At 43.0% G+C, this 25,840-nt stretch overlaps 2 protein-coding genes across 3 annotated transcripts in view; one reads left to right on the forward strand and one right to left on the reverse strand.

Annotated features, from left to right (window-relative positions):
• The first annotated feature begins 765 nt into the window (after positions 1–765).
• lima1a (LIM domain and actin binding 1a) lies at positions 766–24,564 on the forward strand. 2 transcript variants are annotated; one of them, XM_085444884.1, is made up of 11 exons: positions 766–945; positions 3,350–3,536; positions 5,724–5,769; positions 10,026–10,445; positions 18,226–18,283; positions 20,198–20,292; positions 21,275–21,340; positions 21,478–21,529; positions 21,733–21,797; positions 21,984–22,117; positions 22,480–24,564. In XM_085444884.1, exons 2-11 carry the CDS (start codon positions 3,412–3,414, stop codon positions 23,537–23,539), a joined length of 2,121 nt encoding a protein of 706 aa, XP_085301010.1. In that variant the 5' UTR covers positions 766–945; positions 3,350–3,411; the 3' UTR covers positions 23,540–24,564. The 2 variants fall into 2 exon arrangements, with proteins under 2 accessions (XP_085301010.1, XP_085301011.1); XM_085444885.1 differs by lacking the exons at positions 766–945; positions 3,350–3,536; positions 5,724–5,769 and adding an exon at positions 8,412–9,207.
• The window catches only part of spryd3 (SPRY domain containing 3), an 85,005-nt gene continuing 83,662 nt past the window's right edge, over positions 24,498–25,840 (reverse strand). The window contains exon 11 of the mRNA XM_085444887.1: positions 24,498–25,809. Coding sequence (XP_085301013.1) covers positions 25,684–25,809 — 126 coding nt within the window. The 3' untranslated portion in view covers positions 24,498–25,683. The remainder of the gene's footprint in view (positions 25,810–25,840) is intronic.

A 25,840-nucleotide genomic window follows, 5' to 3' on the forward strand; every position in this document is an offset into this window, starting at 1 on the left:
TGCTGCAAAAAAAAGCAGTTGCAATCACCAATGGCAACAGTCTCCCTTAGTATTACCAAAACCCTAAAATATTCAAAAAACCATGTAGAGGAAGATGAAGAGCCCAAAGTCTTCACTCATTCAGACTCCCTGAATCTAAAGTTCTTTAAACCATCCTCTAGACCCGAAATTGCAGTTCCTCAAATGGCCACCAGAGGCTGGCTGCAGAAGTGAGTCAGCTTCCACAGACTGCTGTGTTAAAACCTCCAGATCTACAGAAGGAAGATTAAAGGCGTCTTCTGCCTTTTCCAGCCTCACTGCTGCTCTGTGCACAGCTCCTGTTTGTGTTCAAGCTTTAGTTATTTGTTATTGGTGTTGCTGCTTGGACTGACAGCTGGATGCAGACGCAGATCGTTTTCTTCCCAAACAACATTTCTACTCATGTTAGTTTGTTTTTCTTTCTCCTTTTCGTTTTATTATTTTGATGCATCTCTTCCTTTTTTTCATTCCATACTCCTTTTCCTCCTCGGTGAAGTCAGCGAGTAATGTGAATGAGTCACATCCTCTAATGTCTTGACCTTGTGAGAAAGTGGGCAGCCAGGAGTCACTCAGATTCCAGGAATCCAGTGTGGGAATCCCCCCCCTCCTCCTCCTCCCCCTCCTCCCTCTAGCTTGTCTGCCTTGTCGTTCGACCCACAGCCTTGCTGGTTTCACATACCTTCAGTTTGCTTTATACTGCCATTGACACAGTGCTGTTGATCAGCAGGGGAGGGGAAGCTCATACCTGCCAGGTGGAAGTGAATCTTGCTTCTTATTGGCTGAGAGGAGTTAAATAGGAGTGGTTAGTCTCCTCCTACTTCCCTTTCTTTTCAAAAGCACGAATGAAAGCAGCTGGGAAGTGAAAAGAAGGAAATTTTCAAGCAGTGGGCTTCTGAAACAGCTGAGTCAAAACGCAGACAGTCACAGGTTGGTGGTTTTATTTTAAAACTATTTTTGTTCTGAGTTTTCTACAATTTCAGTGATTAGGAAGGAAAATGGCAGATTAAACTGTGTCAACTTTCTGTATCAAATTTAAAGGCGAGCATCACTGTGGTCTTTGTACTTGTGAAGTTTAAGGTCAGACATCTGGCCCCCCTCTTATTTTCACCTCAGTTTAACTCTGTTCTTTTTTTTGTTCTCAACTGTTTTTATTGCTAAAGTTCAGCTTTGCATGGGCCGCCTCTGTTTTACAAGCTGCTTTGTTTGTCATCTGGCAGCAGCAGTGGTGACCTGAAACGCTCTGGAGTCGCTATCGCCCCTCATTTGTATTTTAGCAGGGAGCGCTGTGATCACATGACGTGACTGCAGCATCAGGCTAGACTAAATCCAGTGGTTTAACATTTGACTGTTATCACCTCAGTAGGGTGGCGGGATGCTGCTTTTGGACTGTTTTGTTGGGTGTCTTTGAGTTTTTGAGTCACTGCTGGGCAAAACATGACATTTAAAGACATCATAATAAGGTCGACCCTGTTATTGTTGGGTCTACATTACAGTATAAAGCACCTTGAGGTGACTGTTGCTGTGATTTAGTGCTGTATAAATAAAATTGAATTAAATCAGGTTGATAGTCGCCCTCACTTTTCTGACTTTTTAATGTAGTGCTGTGGAATTGTTTCAGTGTATTCGTTCAGAAGTCTAAATCGCCTCACACCAGACTGTGTCAAGGTTAGATCAGAGAATTATAATCAAAGTTACTGGAAATTCACTTAATCATCAATATTTTTTTTTCTTTTGTCAGTTTAATAAAGCTCCTTTTTTTTTTTTTTTTTTTTTTTTCATTACTGTTATTTTAATATTGACCAAAATCAATGTGATTGGTGGGTTTTTGCCATATTTAAGCTGCCCTACATTTATTCATTTCATTTATGTGACATTTTTTTAAAAATTTTGGTTTAATTATTAATCTAATTATTTGTTAATATTAGCATAAAATCTGAATCATTGAATCATTAAATGTAGGAAAGTTCTTAGTTTATAATGACTGGGGAAATGAAACAAGTGATTCTAAATAAGAAGCAACAGGTGACTCATGTTTTGGTAATGATGTCACAAGTTTGATGGTTTGAACCTGAATGGGTTTTTGGATGATTGGAAACGATGCACGCTGTATCAGTATTATGGGATGGGCCAGGCATGACCCAAGCAGTCACTGCTGAATTCCGACAGGTTTTTAAGTCTAAGCTGATTTGGGAATGAAAATGATAATTACCCACATCCCATTGTTGCATCTTGGAGCACCTGCACCAGTTGTAGCAGCAGGAGGACAGTGATGGAGTCGCACTAACTCCTGTCTTCACTTATATAAATGCGTCTACAACTGAAAAGGGCCTTCAGTTTTCTTTCACTTGGAACTTGTAAAACAAATTTGGTATGAACATCTCGTGAATTTATGTATTTATACTGGTTCATAATGTGGTTTCGGGCAGGTTGTTTGTGTCTGTCTGTAAAGGTGGTACCATTTACCTCTAATTTCTTTTATAGTGAGTTGAGCCTAGTGTCCCTTAGTGTTTATATACAAATCCCAGGTTTCTTTGGGTGTTGCTTAACAGTTCCAGTTACACTCAACAGTGTTGCAGTAATGCACAAACCTTTCCTAATGTGGCAACATCCCACTATAGTCCACCTGTTGAGTGATGTAGAGACCCCCAAGGGGGCTGCGTCACCAGTCTCATTCTTTCATTCATCCAGAGCATGGATAGCTCTCTCTGATGACTGTTATTAGCGGTGAGGTGCCGTTACGGCTGCATGCAGTCACATGCCCACGGCCTTCAGGCTGTGATGTTGCAGAAGAGGCAAGCAGGTATAGACGTGTGTGTCTGTGTTTCCTGTGAAAGGGAGCGTGTGTACAAGAGGGTTTTTTTTTTTTTTTTTTTTTGTTTGTTTTTTTTGTATTGCAGGCGTATCAGTTGTTTTTTTGTCTGCTGGTAGTCGCCCCTGGCGTTCAGTCAGAGCAGGGAACAGATGGTCAATGGCTGTGTGACGCGGTCTATTGACTTTCTGACTCAGATGCAGAGGCCGCTCCGTGCTGCAGTGGTAACATGGACCAGCTGTGCAGTGTGACAAAATGTATTGATTCTGTGTGAAGTTTTACACATGAACAAACTGCTTCCCTTGATATAAAAGCCTGTATTTAAATGCTCAGACCCAGACTGTTTTTAGCACCATGAGATGAGTGTCATAAAAATTTGAATGCACAGGAAGGGTGTTCCTCTGAGCTTGATTTAGAGTGGCGAAAGGAAGCAAAGCTGGCACCAGACGACGCGCTCGTTTGCCTTAGCTCAGTGTTTAATTGGCTGAAGGTGCTCCTTCTATTTGTGTCCCCTCCTCTCAGAGGTACGACTTGTGTTCCTGGAAAGCTGACAGGCAGACCGATCACTCAGACCTACAGCAAACATGGCCTCCGTTGCACCGTTCAGCCGCAGGCAGTGGGCATCCCAGTCGCTCAGGGTCACCGCCAAAGAGCTGTCAATCGTCTCTGCCCGGGGTAAAAACACCGCCATCGCAGAGCGCTTCTCCAAGTAAGTCCAACCTTAAGTTTAATAATTTACCAGCAGCCACTCAGCAGATCTGTCTTGACTTTTTACACTTCAGAGTTTTCTGCTCTCGTCATGAGCACAAATTAGGTCATAGGTTTCCTCTCAACGTTTTCTTGCCATTCAGCTTTTCTCAGTTTCCCGTTTTCTTGAAAGATGTGACTATCACATTGTCGACCTTTTACGAATTGCTCCAGTTTCACTCATCCTGTCTGGTTTTCAGACTTTACAGAGTAAAACGGGATCAGATTCTTTATGGAGGCCCCTCACCATTCAGGGCATCCCCCTTTACCACATATCAAGTGACTAACTTGGAAAATGAGACAATGCACGGTAGTTGATCAACTTGACCACTAGGTGATAGTAGTAGTCTGTCAGTTGGTGGGGAATATGCAGGTTTTTGTGTTTTTCTTCCTGATTAACATTAATTGTGTATTTAACACTTATCCTTACTATGCACAAAAACAAACTTTTAAGCCATTGAACTCTGCAGCCCTCTCACATCTAAAGACAGGAGACCTTGCAGGGTCACTCTTTACGACAACCTCCTGAGATGGTTTTCCATCATGCTGCTGGTGTAAATTTACATGAAGAAAACTGCTGATCAGCTGAAATGGGAGAAGCTTTTGGTTAGAGCTGCCCTTTGTGTGTGCAGTGGGTCAAAAGAAAAAGAAGACACTGTAGACACAGATCAGATAAGGAAGTGAGTGCATTTACAAGTTGTTGACAATCTTCATGCGAATGAACTTCACTATTTGCAAGAGCCATGACGACAAAAAATGAACATAATCAGGGGTTGGCAGGTAAATGAAACCTGAAATCTGCTCTGCAGCAGGCGGAGGAGACCCACTTGGGAATAAGTCCGACCACCTGCCTCGATTTGAAAGCAAAAGTTCATATTACATGAGCTATCCTATTATCTTGGCAGCTGGAAATGAAGAATGTCATCCAAATTAAGTCTATGATGGCATTATCATTTCTCCATAAATGTTTGCAGTGTCTCATTTTTTTTTCCTTACCAAGTAGGAGTGGAAAAAACAAACAAACCCACATAACCAGCAATGTAAAATCTAGTCTTTAGGTTCTGTTAGCAAAACTTAAATATTCAGTGCAAGACTCAAGAGTCGGTCTTTAAAGCTGGCTGTTGTCCTCATTGATTAGATACAATGTCTCTTTTTGCTGTTGGCTCTGTGCAGAAACAGCCACATCTGGCTTATTAGTGTTAATGTTTCCTCAGCACAGCTGAGAGGCTTTGAGCCAAACTTAATTTGGACTCACTGTCCCAAACATGATTTTTGTCTCCGGGTAGAAACACCTGTGAAGGACAGCAGTGGTTCAGCTACGAACTGGCCGTGTTTGTTGTCAGTTTGGGGCTAAAATGTGTGGTGCAGCCAGTCTGAGGCTGAAGATCTGAAGCGTTGAACAATAAAAAGTGTCGACTGTGGAGAATTTTGTATTTTTCATACCACAGTTATTCATATTTGATGTTTTATTTGAACTTCAGCGAAATCCGCTGCCACTGTTTTCCCTGTTCTTGCCTGCTTGTCAACAAATCAACTTTCTCCTGACACACACAAGAAATGAGAAATTAAGCAGAACGAGTCACTTGTTAAAACTTGTAAACCTCTCAGCAGCAGACACATTAATATAAGACAGAGATTAAGGACCATAATTCCCTTTGTTTAACAGGGCAAATGATGAGAAGATGAAAATGATTAGTTTCACTAATTGTGTGATGATGTTTGCTCTGTTGAAAGGATTAGTTGTGGGTTATTAATTGATGGCTTATATTAATGTATACAAGTCACATACTTTTTGCTGCCATCCAGACTTGTAAATTCCTGCTGGTTATCGGGGTCTCAGAAACAAAACAGGAAATGAATCTTCAATCAATTAAAATACTTTATCTTAAATAAAACCTGGCCAATAAAATCTGTTTCACTCTGAAACAATGAATCCACTCCCTCTGTGTACTTTTTGCAAGACGACACGTGATGATGTTTTTCCAAACAGTTTTACTTTAACACATTAACTAATTTATTGTTTTTGGAGAGAAGCGGGAACATTTATTTATTTTTCTAACGAATTTCCTGGGAAGCGGTTCTGCTTCTTCCTCACTGGGCCTCATCCTCTCAGTTATTGTTTATCTGAAGCAGTTTTTGTCCTCCACAGGTACCAGATGGCAGCAGAAGAGGGCAGCATAGAGAAGAAGAAAACGGTGCGTACATTCAAATTCACTCCTGTATGTCTGTGACGATTCGTTGCTTCCCAGCGGTGGAAGAAGTGTTTTCTATCATGGCCTCAATACTTGGCCTCAAGTTAAATTTCAGAATTAAAAACAAAGTGCTTCACCCTCTCCACCCTAGTAGTCCCTGCACCAGAACCACCAGTATCTATCATTAAAACACAGCCTGCTGCCATGTTTAGACCTGCTAATTAATGCTGCTGCTGCCGTTAACACAGACGCACAGAAGTCGAACTCCATTCAGTGAGTCCTGTATCCCAAACGTGCCACATTTTTTAATCTGAAAAGCTTCGACACTTTCTATTTTTAATTCACAGAGGGGAAAACTTCACCCATCAGCAGCATCTCATTCCCCATATTCATACGAGTATAAACTACTGCGTAGACCCACATGCTCTGCTGCATCATTTCTTAACATTTTCCCAAAAACTATGTGGACATGCACAGACCAAACCCTCGTTCTCTCTCAGAATTTGGAGTTCAGTGACCTCACTTGCTCTTTGTTTACTCCGTTTCTGTGTGGAAATCTCGACTGTAGTAATGTGACTCATTCTGAAAGCTGATTAAAAGCCTTATTAAGGGAACTCCAGCTGTCAGCTAATAACAGAGCAGTTGAAAGGATAATATTTGGCCTTTCAAATGCAGTGTTAAAATATAAACCCTAAACTGCTCTCAGTCTGGCGGAGACTCAAATAACTGCTTGGAGACGATAATCTTGGAAACATCTCCAGCATGCAGCAAGCTCCAGCAGTGAAATTATTCTGTTATTGCTTTGGGCATCAGCTGTTCTGCTGCACTGATAACAAGGAGCCTCCGTCACACCTGGTCAGCGTGGTGACTCGGGCCCTTTCCACACACGGGAAGCCTTTTCTACACTTTTGACCCCTTTGTTTCTTTTAAGTCATTGAAAATGAAGTAAAAAGTAAAAACCTTCTAAGTAACTCTGACATTTTTTGTTCTTGCAGCATCAGAGGTGTATGTCTCTTTAGTGTAAGGGCATTTTCTGTAGTGGTGGATGTGAACCAAATATTGTTTCTGTTAATCTTATTATCTGCAGTTTGTACATGCTTTCTCACAAACGCACACGTGTTGTTGTTGTTGTAGTAGTAGCACCACACTGCCTGTCCAAACATCACTCACTTCTTCCCCTCTCAGCTGTCTTAGTTGGCCTGATAATATTTTCTTGCTCAGCTTTGATGCTGCTGTCGTCATGATTTGTCACTATATAAAGAAAATAGAATTAAACTAGGCTTCTGATTGGCCAACATTTCTGTAGAGTTGGTTAAATCATCACCTGTTGCTTTGTAATTTTTGTTTAGATGTGGATGGAGCTATTTTTCACAATGTATCCTTGTAGGTGGGATGTTTTTTTTAGAAAGTAAAGTGGAAAACACAGATGTAACTGTGGACGTAGCTTCAGGTTAAACGGGCGGCTTTATACGCCGGTCACTCTTTGCTTTGAGTTTACTTCTTAACCAAATTAAAGGCTCATTAAATATCAAATCAGAGCCACTTTTTACAGCAGGTCTCAGTTACTGTGTATATCATGTGGGTTAGTTCTGCAAGACTTTGGTTTGAGCTACCTGGTCTTTTTTTTCTGTTTTTGTTTTAAAGTTCTTGTAAACAGTATCAGAAAAGTGGATCCAACTACATGGTCACTATGTTAGGGCCACGACTGTGAAACTGCTTTATAACTACGTGCAGCCAGAGGATTTATATAAGCAAAGTTTTCTTGTTGATCCTCATCAATACAAAGAAAACTCTGCTGCCTCTAAAACCTTAGACCCTCCTGTGCGATGAGGTCCAGAGAAGTGATCAGTCCGTAGGTGGTGGGTTTTGCTGATCTCCTCTCTCACACCTTCCTAACCCTGAAAACTTGAGCTTAAACCTGAAGTTGCCTTGTAAAGCCCAAACCCCGCCCCCTCTCCCTGGTATTTTCTACCAGGTTGCAAAACATCTCATCATTAAAGACAATCTTGCATTCCTTCCCCACGTCAAACTTCTCAAGGTGTCAAATCTGTTGTTGTTGTTCGTGTAAATGCTGAATGGCAGTTCTGTCGAATTTCTCTGGCAATCCCTCATTTCCTGAGAGGAAGACTGGAGCTAAAGGTGTTCCTATCAAATCCAATCTCTAAACTAAACATCAGATGTAGATACCAGCCCGGGAGGCTTATCAGGAGATTGGTATTTATCCAGGTTCAGGCTCTGTGCAGTTCTTTGTGAGAGTTTTTATTTTTTAAGGTTTCCACCTCCCTCCCCTTTACCTTTTTCACATTTCCTGTCTTTATTTTCCCTCCTTTCCCTCATCGACTGTCTGTTTCTGATTTTCTCTCCCTCCTTCCTTACCTCCCCGCCCCCTCACCCTTCGCCCCCTTCACTCCCTCTCCTTCCTTCCCTCCTTCCTTTCCTCTGTGTCATAGAAAGGGGGGGGGGGGGGGGGCTAGTTGCTTCATTCTGCTTCATTCTGATCACTTCTCAAGCCTCTCACATCTGGGACAGCCTGTAGCACTTCCAGCCGGTCAGCAGACACCAGCACACACACACTTTCACAGCATTTTCAACTGGACAGCCAGGTCGTCTGCCTCACTCTCAGGTTTTTGACACACACACACACAAAAGGAAAAAAGTTTTTCTAGCTTTCTTTTCAGCTCCAGGTTTATAGATGCGCATGCAGAGCAACTCACGGCTCTTTTGTCTTTCATGCAGGACTTCCTGTTTCCTTTTCATGTCTTTTCCTTTTGTTACCTAGCTCAGACTGTGCACACTCTGCTTGCAAGAATGCGAACATGTAGTTTAATGTCAGTGCAGATGCTGTTTGATTTAGTTTAAATGTTTTTAGCGTCATTCAGAAATCGGAGCGTCAAAGTGGCGTGTGTCCAGCATTGATGGAATTTATTGACTAAACTAAAAACAGACTGAGAGCAGCTAGCATCCCTCAGTGGGAGTCTCCTCTGCCAGAGCCTCAGAAATTGTGAGTCATCATAGTTTGTTGTGTGATTGTTTGTGTGGTTGGCAGTAAAAATGAGGGTTATCTTCTTCTCTGTGGTCTCTGCTGTGTTTGAATTCTTCACCCAGCAACCTTTTCATCTCATTGCATCTGCACGATACACAAAACTAGAGCTGGTTAACTCTCAAAGTTAACCAGCAAGGCATGGATGGGAGGTTTTGTGAAATGTATGCATGCAGACTTTAATTAGATTGCATTGTAATGTTTTGCAGTGAACCATGGAGTATTAAGATTTCCTGCTTCAGAAGCCTGAAGGCAGATACTTGGTGCCCAAAGTGACGATAAAAACGTCTGAAATGACAGATAAGAGCTGGACTAACTCGTGTTTAGAACAACCGTCATAGATAAACGAGGCATCTGAGTCTTAAATGACCAAAACAACAGAAAGCTACAGCTACAGTCGGGTCAGTCCCAGGTTCTTGTAGTTCTTGTATCTCTTCATTCTCGTGCATTAAAGTCCAGCTCATTGGGTGATTTATTTACTGAGTGGAAACATCTTTACTGCTGATTCATTTTTAAGCAGACACTCAACAGGTTTTCTGATTCAAGATTCTTAACATATAGAGTCTATATTTGTTTTTGTGACATTTTTCAGTAAATAATATAAATTAATAGACTTTTTATGCTTAAATCAGTTTTTTAGGCTCTTGTGACCTGGAGGCTTAAAGCCAAACTCGTCAGGTGATTTAACAGTTGATTAATTTGCACAAACATCAGACGTATTCTAGCGTGTACTCCCTCTAAAAATGTGATGCTACACTTGTTTTGAATGGTTATCTGGACAAAAATTACACTTGAAGCTTACCATCAGATGACTTTTTTTTCCCCAGGACTTTCTTACAATAACAGAAAACTGCACTTGCACTGCAGCGCATTACAGACTTGTGCATCTGACCCACATCGAGTTGTCTTTTCAGATATGAATCTTTTCTTGTTTCCTGACACACAAACAAAATATGACAGCAGAAAGGTTTTGGATGTATAATCAGAAATGCTCTGTATTGTTTGGAAATATGTTTCAGTCTTTGCATATCCAATATTTTTATGTCCATATCTTGTTTTGTTTTTTGAGGATGGGAGGAAAATGAACCTAGATGGTGTTAATTAAATTGACATTGAGATAAAGAGTCTTAAGATTTATTGAAACTAACAGTTATAAAACTGTTTCACCTTTGATGCTACAGAGGTAAAAAATTTAACCGAGTGACTGTTTCCTGTTCAGGTTGTGGAAGCTCTACCCTCGACACTGTGTGGCGGGAACCTGAGTGCTTTAAAGAAACGCTGGGAGCAGCAGCAACAGCAGGAACCGCCGTCCATCCAGAGATCCCAATCTCAGGCCCCTCTGACTCCAGTCAGCACGTTACCAGGCTCCAGATCTGCACCTTCATCCCAAATCAAGCTTCAGCAAGACTCCCTAAAAACTACAGTACTCTCACAGGACCAGGATACAGAGATCCAGGTTCACAGAGTAACCAGAGAGACCAGCCAGGACATGACGGACATGGAGGCGAAGCCCAGCAGAGATTCAGAGGAGCAGGAGGGAGCGGCGGCATCGGCAGCTGAAGTGCCCGAGTGCGAGAAGCCCAGCATCCCCCTCAACAGCCTCAAGATGATGTTCGAGAAAGGAGAAAGCCCAGAAAAGGCAAGTACTGCTTCTCTGTGAGTTTGCCCTCATTTCAACTTTTAGGCGTTTCTGTTTCAGTGAAATATATTTTTATTTTCAGTCTTAATATAGAAACTTTGTAAGTAGAGTAAGCTGTGGAATAAAATCTTCATGAGTACCTAGTTTAGCTTCGTGTGCCTTCCTCTGATGAAGCATCATACATTAAAATGAATCAGAAATTGAGAAGATAAGTTAGTAGTCTGGGCTTCCTAAAACTGTCCACTTGTTCTCAAAGAAGTCAGATCCCCCCCAGTGCCGTCATGCTGATAGTCACATGGTGTAGCCCCACTTCACATCCTCCTCCTTTAAAAGAAACACACACTCAGCTGACTCGCACATTTCTCTCTGCAAAGATCCCTGAGAGATCTCTGCTTCGTGCTCCCCGAGGCAGCTAATTGTTGTTTGTGGAGCATAAAAGTCGAGGAATTTGACGTCCAGTCATGCATCAGCTCAAGGCGTGTAAAATGAAAAGTGCTCGTACTCCAAAGTGTGGCACATTAACAAGAGCCACGCTGTTTCCTCAATAGAGAGCGACCATTTTATGACGAGCCACTGTGAGGCTTTCAGAGGTGGACTGATGAGTCCGAACTCGATGTGCTTTACAAATTTAAATTTGGGGTTTAGCCTTTAACTACCGTGACCTCCCAGTTATGTAAATGTAAAAATACTGAAATAAACATGACCACTTATAAATACACCAGCAATAATAAAAGTAATAGTTAGAAATTCTAAAATACAAATGCTAAAAAAGACAAAAAAACGGTTAAAATAATAAAAATACTAATATAACAAAAACACTTCTAGTTAAAGGGCTCATTACAAACTGGAACAGTAATTAAAAATGTGGTGATTAGACACTAAATATGGAAAAAAAACTTCATATGTGTGAGCTAATGAGTGCTTTAATAGTGGTGAGTTAAATATTTAAGACATGACCACATAATATTTATTAATAAAGATGTGGAAATGAAAGCATGTATGACCTTCTCAAGAACGCCACTAGAAAGGGAGGAAAAAATTCATTTAGACACGGTATGATTAAACGGCTTACTTGGAAATAAAAGCTGTGTCCAGCTCCCCGGGGGGGCAAATACACCAGGACATAGGAAATTTTGAGACATCTGGCTCTAAATATCAGAGAGATAAGATTTGATTTAGATTACTGGGAAAATAATTGAGTCATCAGCATAACAATAAAATGGGCGTTAATAATGGGACCCAGTGAAAGACGTGTGCTCTGCAGTTCTTCTCAGTCCTACAAAATCAACAACTCCACTTACTGTTGATTCACTTTCACTCAGTTTTGACAGAGGTTCAGTTTTTCTATTATTAAATTTGATTGTTTGATGTTTGTGGTGCTCAGTGGGAAGAAGACCTCAGTATTTAAAAATGTTACAAATGTATAAATTGTCATTAGGCCAGAAAGGATAAACTGTTGACAAAAAGGTGAAAATGGTGAATTTGTTGGCTTTCTTTGGTTTATTTCTTGTCATCTTGGTTACCCCAAGAGGCTTGGTTCTTCCCGAGGTTTCTTCCAGTTTTTCCTTCCCTTTATCTCCATGTGTTTGCTCTTTTTTTTTTTTTTTTTTTTTTTTTTTTTTTCTCTCAAGTTTCAGCTTTCGTGTTCATGCTGCTCCCAATGTTTGGAGGAGCAGGTGGACGGCTCAGTTTTCAGCTGATGCTAACATGCTTTAAAGCAGCGGTCCCCAAACTGCTTATGTCCGACAATATTTTCACAGACTGGTCTTTAAGGTGTCGCGGATAAATACAACAAATTAAAACCAGTACCGGTACCAAAAAAACGAAGATTTATTTCAAACACACGGGAAAAGATCCAGGGAAACAGAGTTGACGATAAAAACGATAAAAAAAAAAGATTAAAAACCATAAATTTCATACCCGAGCCTCAACTCTCGCGGCCTGGTACCTAACGATTCATGCACTGGTACCAGTCCGAGGCCCGGTGTTAGGGACCGCTGCTTTAAGGTGCTTCCATATACTGATTCTAATTCTGTTGTGAAATTGGACATTTTATAATGTAGGTCAGTGGGGATGAACTCCACCTTCAAGTGGCAATTTGAGGAAGTGCAGCTTTGGTTTTCAGTCCAGGAAGAGATTAAATTAATATCCAGGTGCCATTAATACAAATGAATGGCACCTGGATATTAAGGTCTTAATGTGGCACAGAGGAGGAAGATGCACAGATAATGCTGAGCAGGATTGACTCTCTCAGTTTTGGCTTAAGAGTCTGATTCTTCATGGAAACTTTTTTTTTTTTTTTGTTAACAAAGGACAAAGAAGGGGTTGTAAGGAAACATGGGATGAAGAAATGTGCAGTAAAACGTGGCGTTTAAACAAAGACATCCGCCACTCTCCTCTCCACACCCGCCTCCTATGTGGGCTTTTAAAAAGTGAGATGAAGGAGCACTCTGGGGAGCTGGAGGGAAGGAGTCTTTTTATTGCTCGCTGCATAGTTGTCCTTCCAAAGGAGGGCTTGTTTGGGGAAATCCTCGAGCTGAAATACAGGATCTATACAGTTCTGTAGACACAGTGTCCGGGGCTTGTACAATAGGCTCCACTGTAGGGCCGAGGCGGGCTCTCTGCTTCTTTGTTGAGCTCCCCTTCACGGGGCAGATGATGTCATGGTGCAGCAGGCTGGCAGACTCATGACTGCAGACAGCTGATCTGCACTCTGAGCCTCGTCAGACAGTCTCCCCCCAAGGCCGTCAAAGCTCTCCGCCTCCCCTCCCCACCTCATCAATCACCCTTGTGCTCCACTCTCTGCTCCTCAGCTCCACCTCGCCCCTGTTTTCTCTCTTAACCCTCACTGCCACCCATCAAAGACCTCCACCCTTCTTTTCTTTGAAGTCATGTTATCTTGGATGGCAATTCCTTTGAGGTGAATGGTCTAATACCCCTAATGTCCCCTGGCTTTTTCTCGCACTGTCATGAGCATTTTCATAACAACTACTGAATATATTTGGTATGAAATCATGGACTGATATCAGCAATCACTAAAGCTTTGACCAAAATGTGTTCTCCGGACACCAAAATGTCAGTTTTGCACTTAAGCATTCAGGTCCAGGTCAAAATCATCATCATAATCTCTCCTTTTACAGTCTTAAAAGTGTTACTTTATTTTTATTTTTTTAAGTACATATATTATAAATTTCCACTGTGTGCTGACTGGCGCTGACATAGGAAAAGTGTAAAAGCAACAAAAACTTGGCTGTTCGGCCAAGCATGACGTGTGGTGTATTTTGCACAGAAAGTGTTTCAAACAAGCAGCAAAATGAGTAATCCCAATGCTCCTGGACTCGGAAAGTCCCCAAGTGATAAGACTGCTTATATTGGCAAGTTTGGATTCATTTCGGATAAATCTCAGATCATTATGGAGATGCTAAGCGCTCTTTATCTTGGACCTAACTTTCCTTTGGTTTTTTTTTTTAGTACTGCTATACTATTAGCTGAAATTTGATGTTGTGATGTTTGCACATGAGGTGGTCCTCAGCGAAAATTAGTATTTAGTACTTTTTCTGCGTAAATTGATGCACGATAAGTTTGTTTTTGCAAATATGGTATTGTCTGCCAATCAATCGACTCCTTCATTCTGCATGCTGAAGTTTTCTTGGAGTTGCCCCTTTTGAATCGGTGTGAGTGGATGTTTGAACACATGGGCGTAGATAAAACCGTGTGCTTTAAGTGCTTAACTCTATAAGTACCACTCCATTTACCAGTAAATGAGTCTGAATTTAATTAAAACCTGATGCATGTCCTAGCATTCTGCTAATGCAGGCTGATTTTTGTAGAAATTGTCTGCTGCTGCTTGCTTTATGCCTCATATCAAAGGGGTGGGGATGCCTAATAATAAAATGGAAAAAACCTCTGCATTTGTCCAACTGTGGACACACATTAGCAAAAAATATCACCATCGTGTGAATTACTGGGAGTCCTAGATGGTGTGACAGACAGACGTAGCTTTGGGATCTGACAAATGAAGCCAGTGTGGAATTGCTTTCATTATTTTTATTTAACCCCCGTAAATATTTTCCTGATGATTTTATGGGCTCGGTCACTAGTTTTGAGTCTGAGATTTAATTAGCCAATATGTGACATCACGGTGTTTCCGCCTATTTTTTTTTTTTTTATACCATCTTTAGTAACAGAATCGATATTCACTACCTATAATTTGGGGGATATTTAGGAAGATTTACTCAAACAAAATCGACTTTCTCCAGCCTCATCGTCGTCTGTGTGACGCACGTTAGCATCATCACTGTGAGCATGCTCACATTGGCCTCTCTGAGCTAAAAGCTAAACGCACTAACAGATCGGTAAAGAGTTTGTCTGCGTTCATTCCTCCAGCTCTTATCTAAACACCCCCCTCTACATCCACTCCCCTCTCTGGGCCGACTCCATGCACTCTGAAATTAATTGACCCTCACCCCTCCTCCCTCCCACACAGCCCAGCTCAGCCCCAGCCTCCCTATCCTCCCTGAGTCACCTCCCTGAGTCACCCCCCCTTACTGCACCAGCTGCTGCTTCTCCGCCTCCCTCCTGCCCCACATTGCTCCTCTCTGTAGGCCCAAAGCTTTATTCTGATGCTGGGGGGCTGTGAAACACTTAAACAAGAAAAAAAAGAAAAGAAAGAAAGACCATCTGTAAAACCACGGCACACTCCCGTCATCATCCCCACCTTCATCCGACCACACCCCTCTTTGAGCAGCACCCCCTAGGAACACCTGCTCCTTGTCGCCTCGAATATTCCCACCCACCCTGCCCTTCATCCTCCTCCCCCTCCCCTAAAGCCATCTCCAGAGGGTCCTACCCCACATCTCCCCTGCGATAAGCCACAGTCTGTGCCTCCCCGCTCTGGAGCTGCAGGTCTTGCCGGTGCTGGATTCAAACACACGATCAAACTCCGTGAGAACCGCCTTCCCCTCGGTCTCGCCGCCGACTCCTCATCCTCTGTGGCTTTTTTGTCCTCCCTCTTCATTTGTCTTCGCGAGAGGTAGCTATGACATATGGTGTTTGTGGCTTTCTTTGTTTGGCTCTGAGACAGTCTCCACTTTTACTTTCCCTGCTTGTTATTTTATTGACTTCTGTGTTGGACGAGGATGTTTGCGCAGCAGCTGAAAGGGGCCTTTTAAGGCTTCTCAGAGTCCACTTTATGGACTTTATCAGTAGCTCCTTTCAACTGTGTCAGCTCACTTTAAAAACAGTGTTATTGTGTGGCTTGAACTGGGTATATTAACACCTTTAAAGGGTGTTAACTGATGCCGCAGGTGCCTTCCTGCTCTTTGTTTGGGTAAGTCTTAGTGTAAGAAGAAGTCGTTGTCTCTGGTAGACTCTGGTGTGTGTGAGGTGGGGTCATGAGGGGAACTGAAGCTCGCTCGGTCTGTCTGTTTAGGAGCTTTAATAGTATCAGGATTAGCATCAGATTCTTTGTCTGGCCCACTGATCCAGCCTTTCGAGACACAACCTGGCCTCGTATGCTTGTTTACATGCCACTCAACCCCTCATGCACACACATGCATGCAAACCAGTCTCGGACCCCCCTCCTCCTCATCCTCCCCTTCATCCACAAAGCTGCACCTCCGGTCTGTGGAAGCTAATCCACCCGGGGGAATAGATCCATTCTTATGAAGATGACTGTTTCCTTTGTTGTGATTCGTTTCTGTTCTTAACGCCCCGCTTAGGGCCTGAGTGTTGGTGTGTTTTCCTGTTCACAGCAGATGATTCAGTTCTTTCTTAACCATAATGTGCATTATTAATTATTGAACTCACTCCTGACTCAGACTCTCAGATTTGCCCCTTACCCGCCCTCAGATTACATCATCTGTGATGATCTGGTTGTCACTGCTCAGTTTTTAAAGGGGTAGAGGTTAAGCCTAGAGGTGCGAGCTTTGGAAATCCTGCTTCTTTAAGCTGTTATAATCTTTTTTTTTTTTATTAGAGTCATGTGAGTTATTCAATGTGAAGAGAATTATCTGATTTTGCAGTTTCTCTCATTTTGCTGGAGGATTTAACACCTTTCCTATCACCTTTTGCTGAACTCTCACCACTTTTTTGTAATTGTGACATTCTCTGGCACCATTTAGTGAGCAGCAGTTGAACATTGTGAAGGTTTTCCCACAAAGAGGGAACACGAAAGTTTAAAGGATGAGGCTGGACTTTCCCAGTGCAACACTTTTTTTTTTTTTTTTTTTTTTGTGGACGCTGTCTCCACTTTCATTTACTTTAGACAGGGTGGACATTTGCACTGAGTTGACCTCAAAAATGAAATTTTCTTATGTGTTTAATGTAAACATCCATCTGGGTCCACGTCACAGGGCCGTAGTCTGAGCAGAGATGCTCAGGCTTCCCGCAGGTAGCACAGTAAGGTATTCCCAAGCCAACTAAAAGACTAAGTTTCTCAAGCATGTTATGTGTGCGCTCCGGGGTTTCATCCAAGGTGTGCATGCCAGAGATGCCTCACCTGGAAGTTGTCCAGGAGACATCCTAATGAGAATGAGAATCACCTGAGCCTCATTTCAGTGTGGAGGAGTAGCAGCGTTACTAAGCCTTCCTGAACGACTGAGCTCTTCACCTTATCTCTAAGACTGAACCCAGACGACCTTCAAAGAAAGATCATTTCCACCACTTGTCAGCGATCTTTCCTTCTACACCCAGTTCGAGGCCATAGATGGTGGGAAAGAAATCGACTGGTAACTCGAAGCGTCACTTCCACGTTCAGCTCTCTTCACCAAAACGGATCACTGCAGACGCTGCACCAACATATAAAAAGTCTTTGAAGACCAAAAACTCTCCAGTGTGTAGTTTAAGGAACGCATCTGTCATATCAGGCGTTTAGCACTTTGTTCTAAAACATCTTTACACAAACACAGGTTCACGGTCAGTCTAACTGAAAACTTGTTCTTGTCTTTTCAAAATACGCACAGTTCCCACTCACTGACTCTGTGGCACATAACAGATAAGATGTACAGATAATGCTCGTTGGAGGTTTGAACGCTTGTTAAATAAATTCTTCTTTCACCTTCATGCATTTATTTTTTTAGAGAAGATAAAGTGGAAATGCATAATGTGTTACACAAATGAGGTTTAACTTGTCTCAAACATACTTTCATCCAGTTTTTTCCATGATGTAAGGCCACTCTGCCTCAGCTTTATGTTGTGAAATGTTCCTGAGCTCGACTTGCCGAAGCCTGCAGAGCTCCGAGCCTGTCAGGACTCGGGCCGAAGCCAAAATCCTCCCCGTGGCCCCTGCAGCCTAAAGGCTAAATGTGCTGTGCCGCTGTTTGTCCCGTTGCGTAAGCCGTACCTTAAATGGCATGAGACGGATGATTTTGTGCCCTGAAGTTTGGGGGAGATGTCCGACTGGGGAATTCCCCACGTTCTGGGCAGATGCTCCTTTGTTATAAAGCAGCAGGTGTTCTTTTCTGCCCTGCAGCAGAGAGGTGATCGGTTTGTTTTCTGGCTGGTGGCTGAGGACAGACGGGGTGTCTTGTCTCAGACACTGAGCTCATAAGGGGATTAAAGTGGTTTGGACTGCACAAACACTGTGCCGCTCTTGACCTCTGTGATTCTCTTACCTTTGCATTTCCTCGGTCTCTCTTTGATCTTTCTGATGGCCGGGCTTTAGCTTGCAGCCTGTTGGCTCTACCAGGTGAAACATGTGAGCATCAAAGGACTGCATGTGTTTTCATCTCTTTGCCTTATGTCGGTTTGTTTTCTTCATCTGTCTGTTTTTACGTTGCAGGCATCCAGAGAGCAGACAGGCCGAGGAAACACTGGCAGCATGGACCAACTACTAGGAGGTACATGCTTCTCTTTAATGTGCTTTCAGGGTTTTTAGGGGGCAGTTTGTTTGAGAGGTGATCGACAACACACACCAAATGACCTAGACGGCAACGGCTGATGTGAAATTAGTGTTGCATGTTTCTTATTATGTGCTTTATTCTATCTATGAGCGAGCCTCGCATTTCTTTTTAGATGTGGACAAAATTTTAATGTCATCAAATACCAAAAAAGTAAGCGACAGTTTTATTATTGGCAGAATGGAAACCTTCTGTAATACACATCTCAGCTGAATGTAAGTCGGTGAATGGCTTCATCTTCAAAAACTGCTGTCGGTGGATAAAAAGACAGCTGTGCGCTACTTCGCACCTCTGCCGAATCTTAAAATATCCTCCACACCACATGCGACTCAGACGGCGCACTCAGTCATTTCATTGGCTAATGGTTCATGGTGGTTTTAATTTAAAGAGGAAGTGAAACTCTTTGACATGTAAGAGGCAGGTCATCCTTTTTTCTTTTCTTTTTTTTTCTTTTTTAAATGACTGAGGAGAAACCTGAGAAAACGAGCCCCCGCATGTGACCTTAAAGGGCTCATTTTTAGTAAACCCAGAATCCGTGACATAACCTCCTCAGTAGAGCGAAAGCTGCTGACTCTGCGGTCCACTTCAGCTTTATAGAAGCGTGTTGTTGCTGCTCTTCTCATTGTTTAGGTTCATGATTAGCTGTCTTATCAATCTTGTATACGGCTACGGTAGAAATAAATAAATAAATAAATGCACAGATGATTAATTTCCTAGAATTCAGGTATAAACCAGAAGTGTGGCTCTCTGCTAACAAATTGGTCAACTCTGAGACGATCGTGATAGTTTTGATATTTACTTGTAGCTGAGTAACATAAGCACCAAATAAAGTAGATGCTTAAGTGACCTGATGAAGCAACAGCCAATACTTGGATATTTGCTCCCAGGCTTTTTGTTTTGCACATTGTTTTGCTGAGCTTAAAGCTTTATTATTGTCAATAGCTGTTAGGTATCTGGCGCATTTTGGCAAATGCCCTCCCTCTATTTTAATCTCTTTACCTGCATATAATGCAAGCCTGCTCAAATGTACTTTCTAGGCAGAGCAGTTTTGACCAAACAGAATCAAGTAGATCCCTTTGAGTTCTGTTTACAGAGATTATTTTTATTCTTGAGCATCATGCTGTCTGGCTTAAAAAGAGGCTGACTTTAAACAGCTTGTATCAGGAAAATGATGAAGTGAAGGTCTGCAGTAAGAGCAGTCAGTTGGTGAATAATACTTCGGTTTTAATGTTTGGAGTCACATTTGAGTCCCCTGATGTGATATAAATGCAGAGTTCGGCCTCTTTTAGCTCAGTTTTGGTCTCAGCAGCTGTCTGACTTTTGTGATGACAGCCAAAAAAGGCACCTCGTGTGCGTATGCAGTCATTTTAACCACATACAGTAAAAACATGAGCGATGGAAAAACAAACGGAAAGACATCTGCTATGTCAAAGGTAAACTGGAGCTCTTCGTTAACGGTGTCAGATTTACAAAGTCTTTGGGATTTTTCTTTACAAAGAGTCTCTTCCTGCTATCTTCCTGGATGGATTACATCCTTCCCCGAAATGAAAAAGCTCAGAAGTGACGACACGGGCTGCTGTGTAAGCGCTGTGATCAGCCCACTGCCTAAGAGAGCACAGGAAGAGACAAACCCACAGTTTCCCTCCACACTGCACGCAGCTCCTGACCCCGTGTTCCCGTCATCAGCCTGCATTCACAGCAATTAATGAACTGTAACAAAAAAAGTGGCGTCTGCAGGTTACAGCAAGCACAGAAAACACTGTTCAGACATGATGTGCCCACAAAGATGAGTTAAAATAGCTGAAGTGTTTGTTAGGCAATAACTTCTAGTGTTGTGTGTTTTTTTTTTTGCAGATGGAAGCCTCGCCGAGTCCACGCCTCTCCGTGATCGGATGGCCCTCTATCAAGCAGCCATCTCCAAACAGGAAGTCCCTCCTGCTTCAGTCAATGTGAGCTTTTTGTGCCTTACTGGAAACTTTCATTTCTGGTTTATAAATTTCTAATAAAAGTGAGATTGGTGGAGTATTCATGGTTAGTGAATTTGAAATAATCCTATTTAATTGTCTTGGAGCTGAATATGAAATAACACAAATCAACCAGAGAATTTAAAAAATGTGCCCTTAAAAGATCTGCATACCTTCACATTATAAAATAATTGGGTTAAGTTACAGAGGATGGACATTCAGTGGCCTGAGCGAGCCCTGCTGTGAAAAACATGCTTCAGCTGTTATCTTTTCCTCGACGTGAAACAGGAAATGAATCATGCATGACCTTTGGGTGCATGACGCTTGTAACACGAGCCTATTTATTATTTAGACAGCGCAGTTAAGATTGCAGAATCACACTGCCCGCTGACAAAAAGCTAAAGTATTTCCAAACAAACAGTGTAAATCGGTCTCTGTGGAGCCGAGCTGGGTTGTGAACTCTGTGCCATCACCACCACACCGATGTTCCTGAATTATTCCAGGCCTGAATGGACACCCGTGGGGCAGAGCACTGGGGAATTTTGTATTTTCTAGGATGATTTTTGGAGACAAACTAGCTAATGGAAGCAAGTTGAAACAAAATGACTCCTTACATGTGATCCCAGCAAAGATATTTGCATGATTAAGATGCACATGTAGTAATTGTGTTTTTGTGGACCTACTTTTTCCTGGAGTTGTTGACCAGCTGCATTATTGGTCAACAGGCAGTGACTGCTCTCTCTGATATAGGTTTAAACATCTGTTTTGTATACTTAAAAATTACTTGGAGCCAAATGGCACATATACCTAAGACACTGCAGTCCCACACAGTGTGCAGCATTGTGGATGCTCTGCTAACAATAACCCTACAGGTGATACCCAGTAGGTTTATCTCTTATGAAGCAGGTGATGCCGATGGCTTATATTCCGTTGTTAACTTTCCACTCGTCCTTCTTGTTTTGCTCAGGATGATCAGCTGGATGGTTTCAGTGGGAAGCAGAAGGAGAACGTCCCCCCGTGCACTCTGGACATGGTGAGAGTTTATAGCCTGAAGGTGTTTTTGTTCCAGTGCATCAGTTTCGGCTCATCTCGACACGCATTTATCTAAACGTGTGTCAGTGTGTGATGTTTTTTTGTTTTGTTTCTTTCACATCTCTTCTCCCGTTTCAGAGTCCAGAGTCTGAACCGAACACCAGGAGAATTTTCACCTCAGAGACCAACGGTAAGTTCTGCAGATAATTCGTGATGAAAAGTTGAAGTGAGGTTCTCACGTCTCGGTATGAACTGTCCGTCCTTGGCTTTAGTTTGTAATCCTGTAAGTGGAAGGGCTTTATCAAATATGCAGATGGCTCCCTCTAGTGTTGGTTCTGCATTACTGCCTTTCTTTTTTTTTTTTAAATTTTTTTTCTTATTTTGCTCTCTCAGGCTCAGGACCCGGCACTCCTGCGTCCTCCAATCAGAAAGACTCGTCCCAGTCAAAGACTCCCAGGGTGAGCCCTCACAACAAACATTTACACCTCACACACACCTGTGCACCCTACACTAATCTCCACCTCCTTATTTTTATTCTTAGACTTTAACAGAGTAGCTTTGGGGAGGGTTGATGGGCTCAGCAGTCATTGTTGGTGCCCATATGTGACTAAAAATGGGGGGAAATCATGTTTATGCGTGTGCAGAACTTCCGTCTGCCGGTGAGGGAGACCTGTGCATCGTGCCTGAAGACTGTCTATCCTCTGGAGAGGCTCGTGGCCAACCAGAACGTTTACCACAGCTCCTGCTTCCGCTGTTCACACTGCAACACCAAACTCAGGTGAGGCCACAGCAGATCGGGTCAGACAATACACCCAGGCAAACATTTACAAAGGATTTTACTGCATTTAAAGCTTTTCTGTAGGGTTACTTGGAGAAAAAAAACCCCTCTAAATTAAACTTTATCTCGAGGTCCTGTGTTCCCAGTAATCTAAAGAATTTAAAGATATGTTCTGCTGTTTATTTTGATTCTATTTATTCCATCAAAAATATCCAATAACCTTCTCAAAACTACTCAAAAGTACCATTTTAACCTGTTATGAACCCACGTTAACAATCTCTTTCAAACCATTCCTGATCAAGACTTTGACTTCTTTTTAGAAGAGATCTGTTTTCTCTAAACTGTCCTTTGTTTTGGTCTAGTTTGGCAAATTATGCCTCCCTGCACAACAGCGTCTACTGCAAGCCGCACTTCTCCCAGCTCTTCAAGGCCAAAGGAAACTACGACGAGGGCTTCGGCCACCGGCCGCACAAGGAACTTTGGGAGGGCAAAAACGAGAGCGCTGAGGCCTCGCCGACATCTGTAACCAAGCCAACAGCCCAGAGCCCGGCCACACCCTCAGACCAGGAAAGCCCCAGTGTGGAGGACTCACCCTTGGCTAAAGTCAACGTCCTGACAGCCACCATGGAGGCTCTGGGACAAGGTTCCTCAGAGAAGGCTGACAAACCCACAGAGACCCGCAGGCTGAAGATCTCCTGGCCACCAAAAACTGAGCCTGAGGACACGCCCAGCCGCGGTGGAGCTGCCGCCAACACGGAGGTAGTCTCCACGGGTAAACCAATCAGAGCCAAGTGGCCTCCAGAGGAAGACTCCCCATCCACACCACCAGAGGAAGCCAGGGGCTCGCCTGTTCTGCGTCGAAACACCCCCCTGAAGGAGCGCAGCATGCCCTTCACCGCGGCAGCTCAACCTGACAGCCCTCCTGCTCCTGAGCCCAAAAAGCAGAGTGCACCGGTAGAGCGGCAGCCGAGTCCTGAACCCGCCAGCATGGACCTCCAGCACGGCGGCCAGTCGTCAGACAGCCAAACCCCCACCGAGGACAGCTGTGTAGATGTGCACACCAGCTCCGGAGAGGAAGAACAGGAAGAGGAGATGAAGAGCGAAGACGCTACAGACCATCATCTCCCCACAGAGGAGGATCTCGATGACGCTGCAGGAGGACAAGGTGAAGAGGAGGAGCAGATGGAGGAGGAAGACGGAGGCGTGCTGGAGGAAGACATGCCAGATGCTAAACTTCAGGAGACTCCAACTGAGCCGACTGCAGTCTCCTCTCCGGAGGCAGAGGTGGAGGCCAGCCGGTCGTCTCAGGACGTGGGCTTCTGGGACAGCGAGGAAGAGCATGAGGAGCTGACGGTGGAGGAGCTGATTAAACGTAACCGACACTACGAGGAGGAAGAAGAGGAGGAAGAAGGGGACGTATAAAGCGAATTTTCTGCTCTCGGCCAAAACGACGACATCCACGGACGCTTAACTGATCTTCTGCCATTCCTCCTTTTTCAGACAGTTTCTTCTTCTCTTCGTGATATAAAGTTGCAGCCTCTTTCACGACATTTAGAATAATCAAATTTTTTTTAAAAAGATATTTAAAATGATTCCCCTTTAAATAAATATTTTTAACCCAAATGTTATGAGTCACAGAATAGATGTTTTTTTTTTTGGTTTTTTTTTTGTGTACGCGACTTTTGTAATTTTGTATTTTCATCGGATGCTTCATTATCAAACTGCTGTCATGAGAAACCGACTGCACGGTCTTATTAGACTGCAGCTCAGCTGTGACTGAAAAGTTTCTGAATTAAGACAAAGTAGAAAATAATAAGTTTGGTTTCTTTTCTCAGAAGAATCCAGCTGTGACTTTTGAGTTCTTGATCCCACAGATGGATGACAGTTAAAGGAAAAACCTACAGCTTTAATGCACCTTGGCATTGACTCAGGTAGCTTAATGGTGAGCGAGTTGAGAGCACGGTCTAAAACGCTTGTTCAGAATCTCCCATAGGCGTTCATTTGGCTTGAGATGTGTTGATTGTGAAAGCCGCAGCCTATGAGTAACTTTATTTTCACCCTCAAACCACTGTGAGCCCTCGTGTCCAGGTGGAGGCACTGTCACCCAGAAGAAGACTTCCACCAGGATGGAAATGTTACAGGTGGACCCAGACTAGCACACAGCCACCTCTCACTGCGTGGGTTAGGTTTTTGTTTTTTCCCTTTAATTTGTCACATATGTAACCATGAACGCATTGAACTGTAAGAGACTAATGATCATTTGTTTCCACTTCTGACAAGTTAAAACTGGACAAAATTATTGTAACATTTTAAGCCAGGGGACCAAACAGCCTGACCCGCTACTGTATAAATAAACTCTGAGTATCTTTTGACATACTGCTTAAGATTGTTTTCAAAAACTGTGATGTACTTTTGTAATTTCGCATTAAAGTTTGGCTGATGTTTTATTTGGTTTCATATTATTCAGACATATCACAGAAATCCTAGTTAGCCTTGTAATGGCATCTATAAGCGGGAAAGACAAAGCAGTGTCAGAGGCAGATGGGAATGGCTAGAGAAACTCCCCTCCTACAGTCTTCTGCATCTGTACCCCAGACCAAAAGCTAAGATCCTAATCATGCAAGAATGACTTCACTAGCCTGAATTAGGAGTTCATTGTCCAGGAAAACTATCACTGAAACACAATAAAAGAAATATATACATACACAAATAAAAAGGGACCACTGTTTAAAAACTGTGGTATTATTTTCATGTTTATGTGCACCTCACACACATTAAGTTCTCATGGGGTCTTTTATTTTGAAATCTGACCAGACTCTCCTTGGACCCTCCTCATCTGTTCTTTGCAGCGTGACCTGGCGTCAGTTGGGGGGGAAAATAAACAAGACCTGGCACCGTTTAAAGTGGTGCAGTGTGAATTGCCACTTCTGGGAAGTGTCTGAAACTCACTGCGGTGGGTCTGGTGGGACTACAAGCGATCTGCTTTAGAGCCATAACGCAGTGCAGCTGCTCCAGGTGCATCCCTGAGGTTACGTGAAAAAGCAGCACGCTACAAGAACTTTTGACAAGTGGTCAAACAAGGAATTTAGACTCTTAAATGAAAGTTTTAATCTAAACTAAAGCAGCAGCCTTATTGCACAAAGGTTCTCATTATACAGGATCATATGCAGTTATGAGGAAAGTACATCTTACTGCTCCCATTAAGAGTGTAAGTAGCAGTCAGATACTAATCAGTCACTTGACCAAACAATCTGAAGTGCATCATCTTATGCTGAGAAACAAGTGAAAAACATTCAAGACTGCTGTCAATCTTCCCAGGAGCAGAAAACTGAAAAAGCAAAAGCTACAAGTGTGGCTGCCAGGAGGAAAAAAAGAACACGGCAGCACGGCTTAGTGGAGACTTCTGGAACAATGCCTCTTTAGAGACCAAAGTGGAGATGTTTGGCCATAATGCTCAGTGCCCATTTGGCAAAAACCAAACATGGCATATCAGCACAAACTCATACCAGCTGTCAGCGTGGCGGTTTGGGCTTGGTTTGCAGCCACGGGACCTGGGCACCTCGCAGTCATCGAGTCGACCATGAACTCCTCTGTGTACCAAAACATTCTAGAGTCGAATGTGAGGAGATCAGTCCAACAGCTAAAGCTGGGCCAAAACGGGGCCGACAGAGATCCCGAGCACAGCAGCAGGTCTGCAAACGAACGATAAAAAGAAAACGTCCT

This window comes from Copadichromis virginalis, linkage group LG20, assembly GCF_057382275.1.
Source record: "Copadichromis virginalis isolate Kocher_CV1m ecotype Utaka linkage group LG20, C_Virginalis_male_GT1.1, whole genome shotgun sequence".
NCBI lineage: Eukaryota > Metazoa > Chordata > Actinopteri > Cichliformes > Cichlidae > Copadichromis > Copadichromis virginalis.

What these genes read in the sequence shown, in the direction of transcription:
- lima1a (XM_085444884.1), top strand. Translation starts at nt 3,412, where the DNA reads ATGGCCTCCGTTGCACCGTTCAGCCGCAGGCAGTGGGCATCCCAGTCG. An exon ending in CATGGACCAACTACTAGGAG is followed by an intron (nt 18,284 to 20,197) that starts GTACATGCTTCT and finishes TTTTTTTTGCAG; the next exon opens with ATGGAAGCCTCGCCGAGTCC. An exon ending in CACTGCAACACCAAACTCAG is followed by an intron (nt 22,118 to 22,479) that starts GTGAGGCCACAG and finishes GTTTTGGTCTAG; the next exon opens with TTTGGCAAATTATGCCTCCC.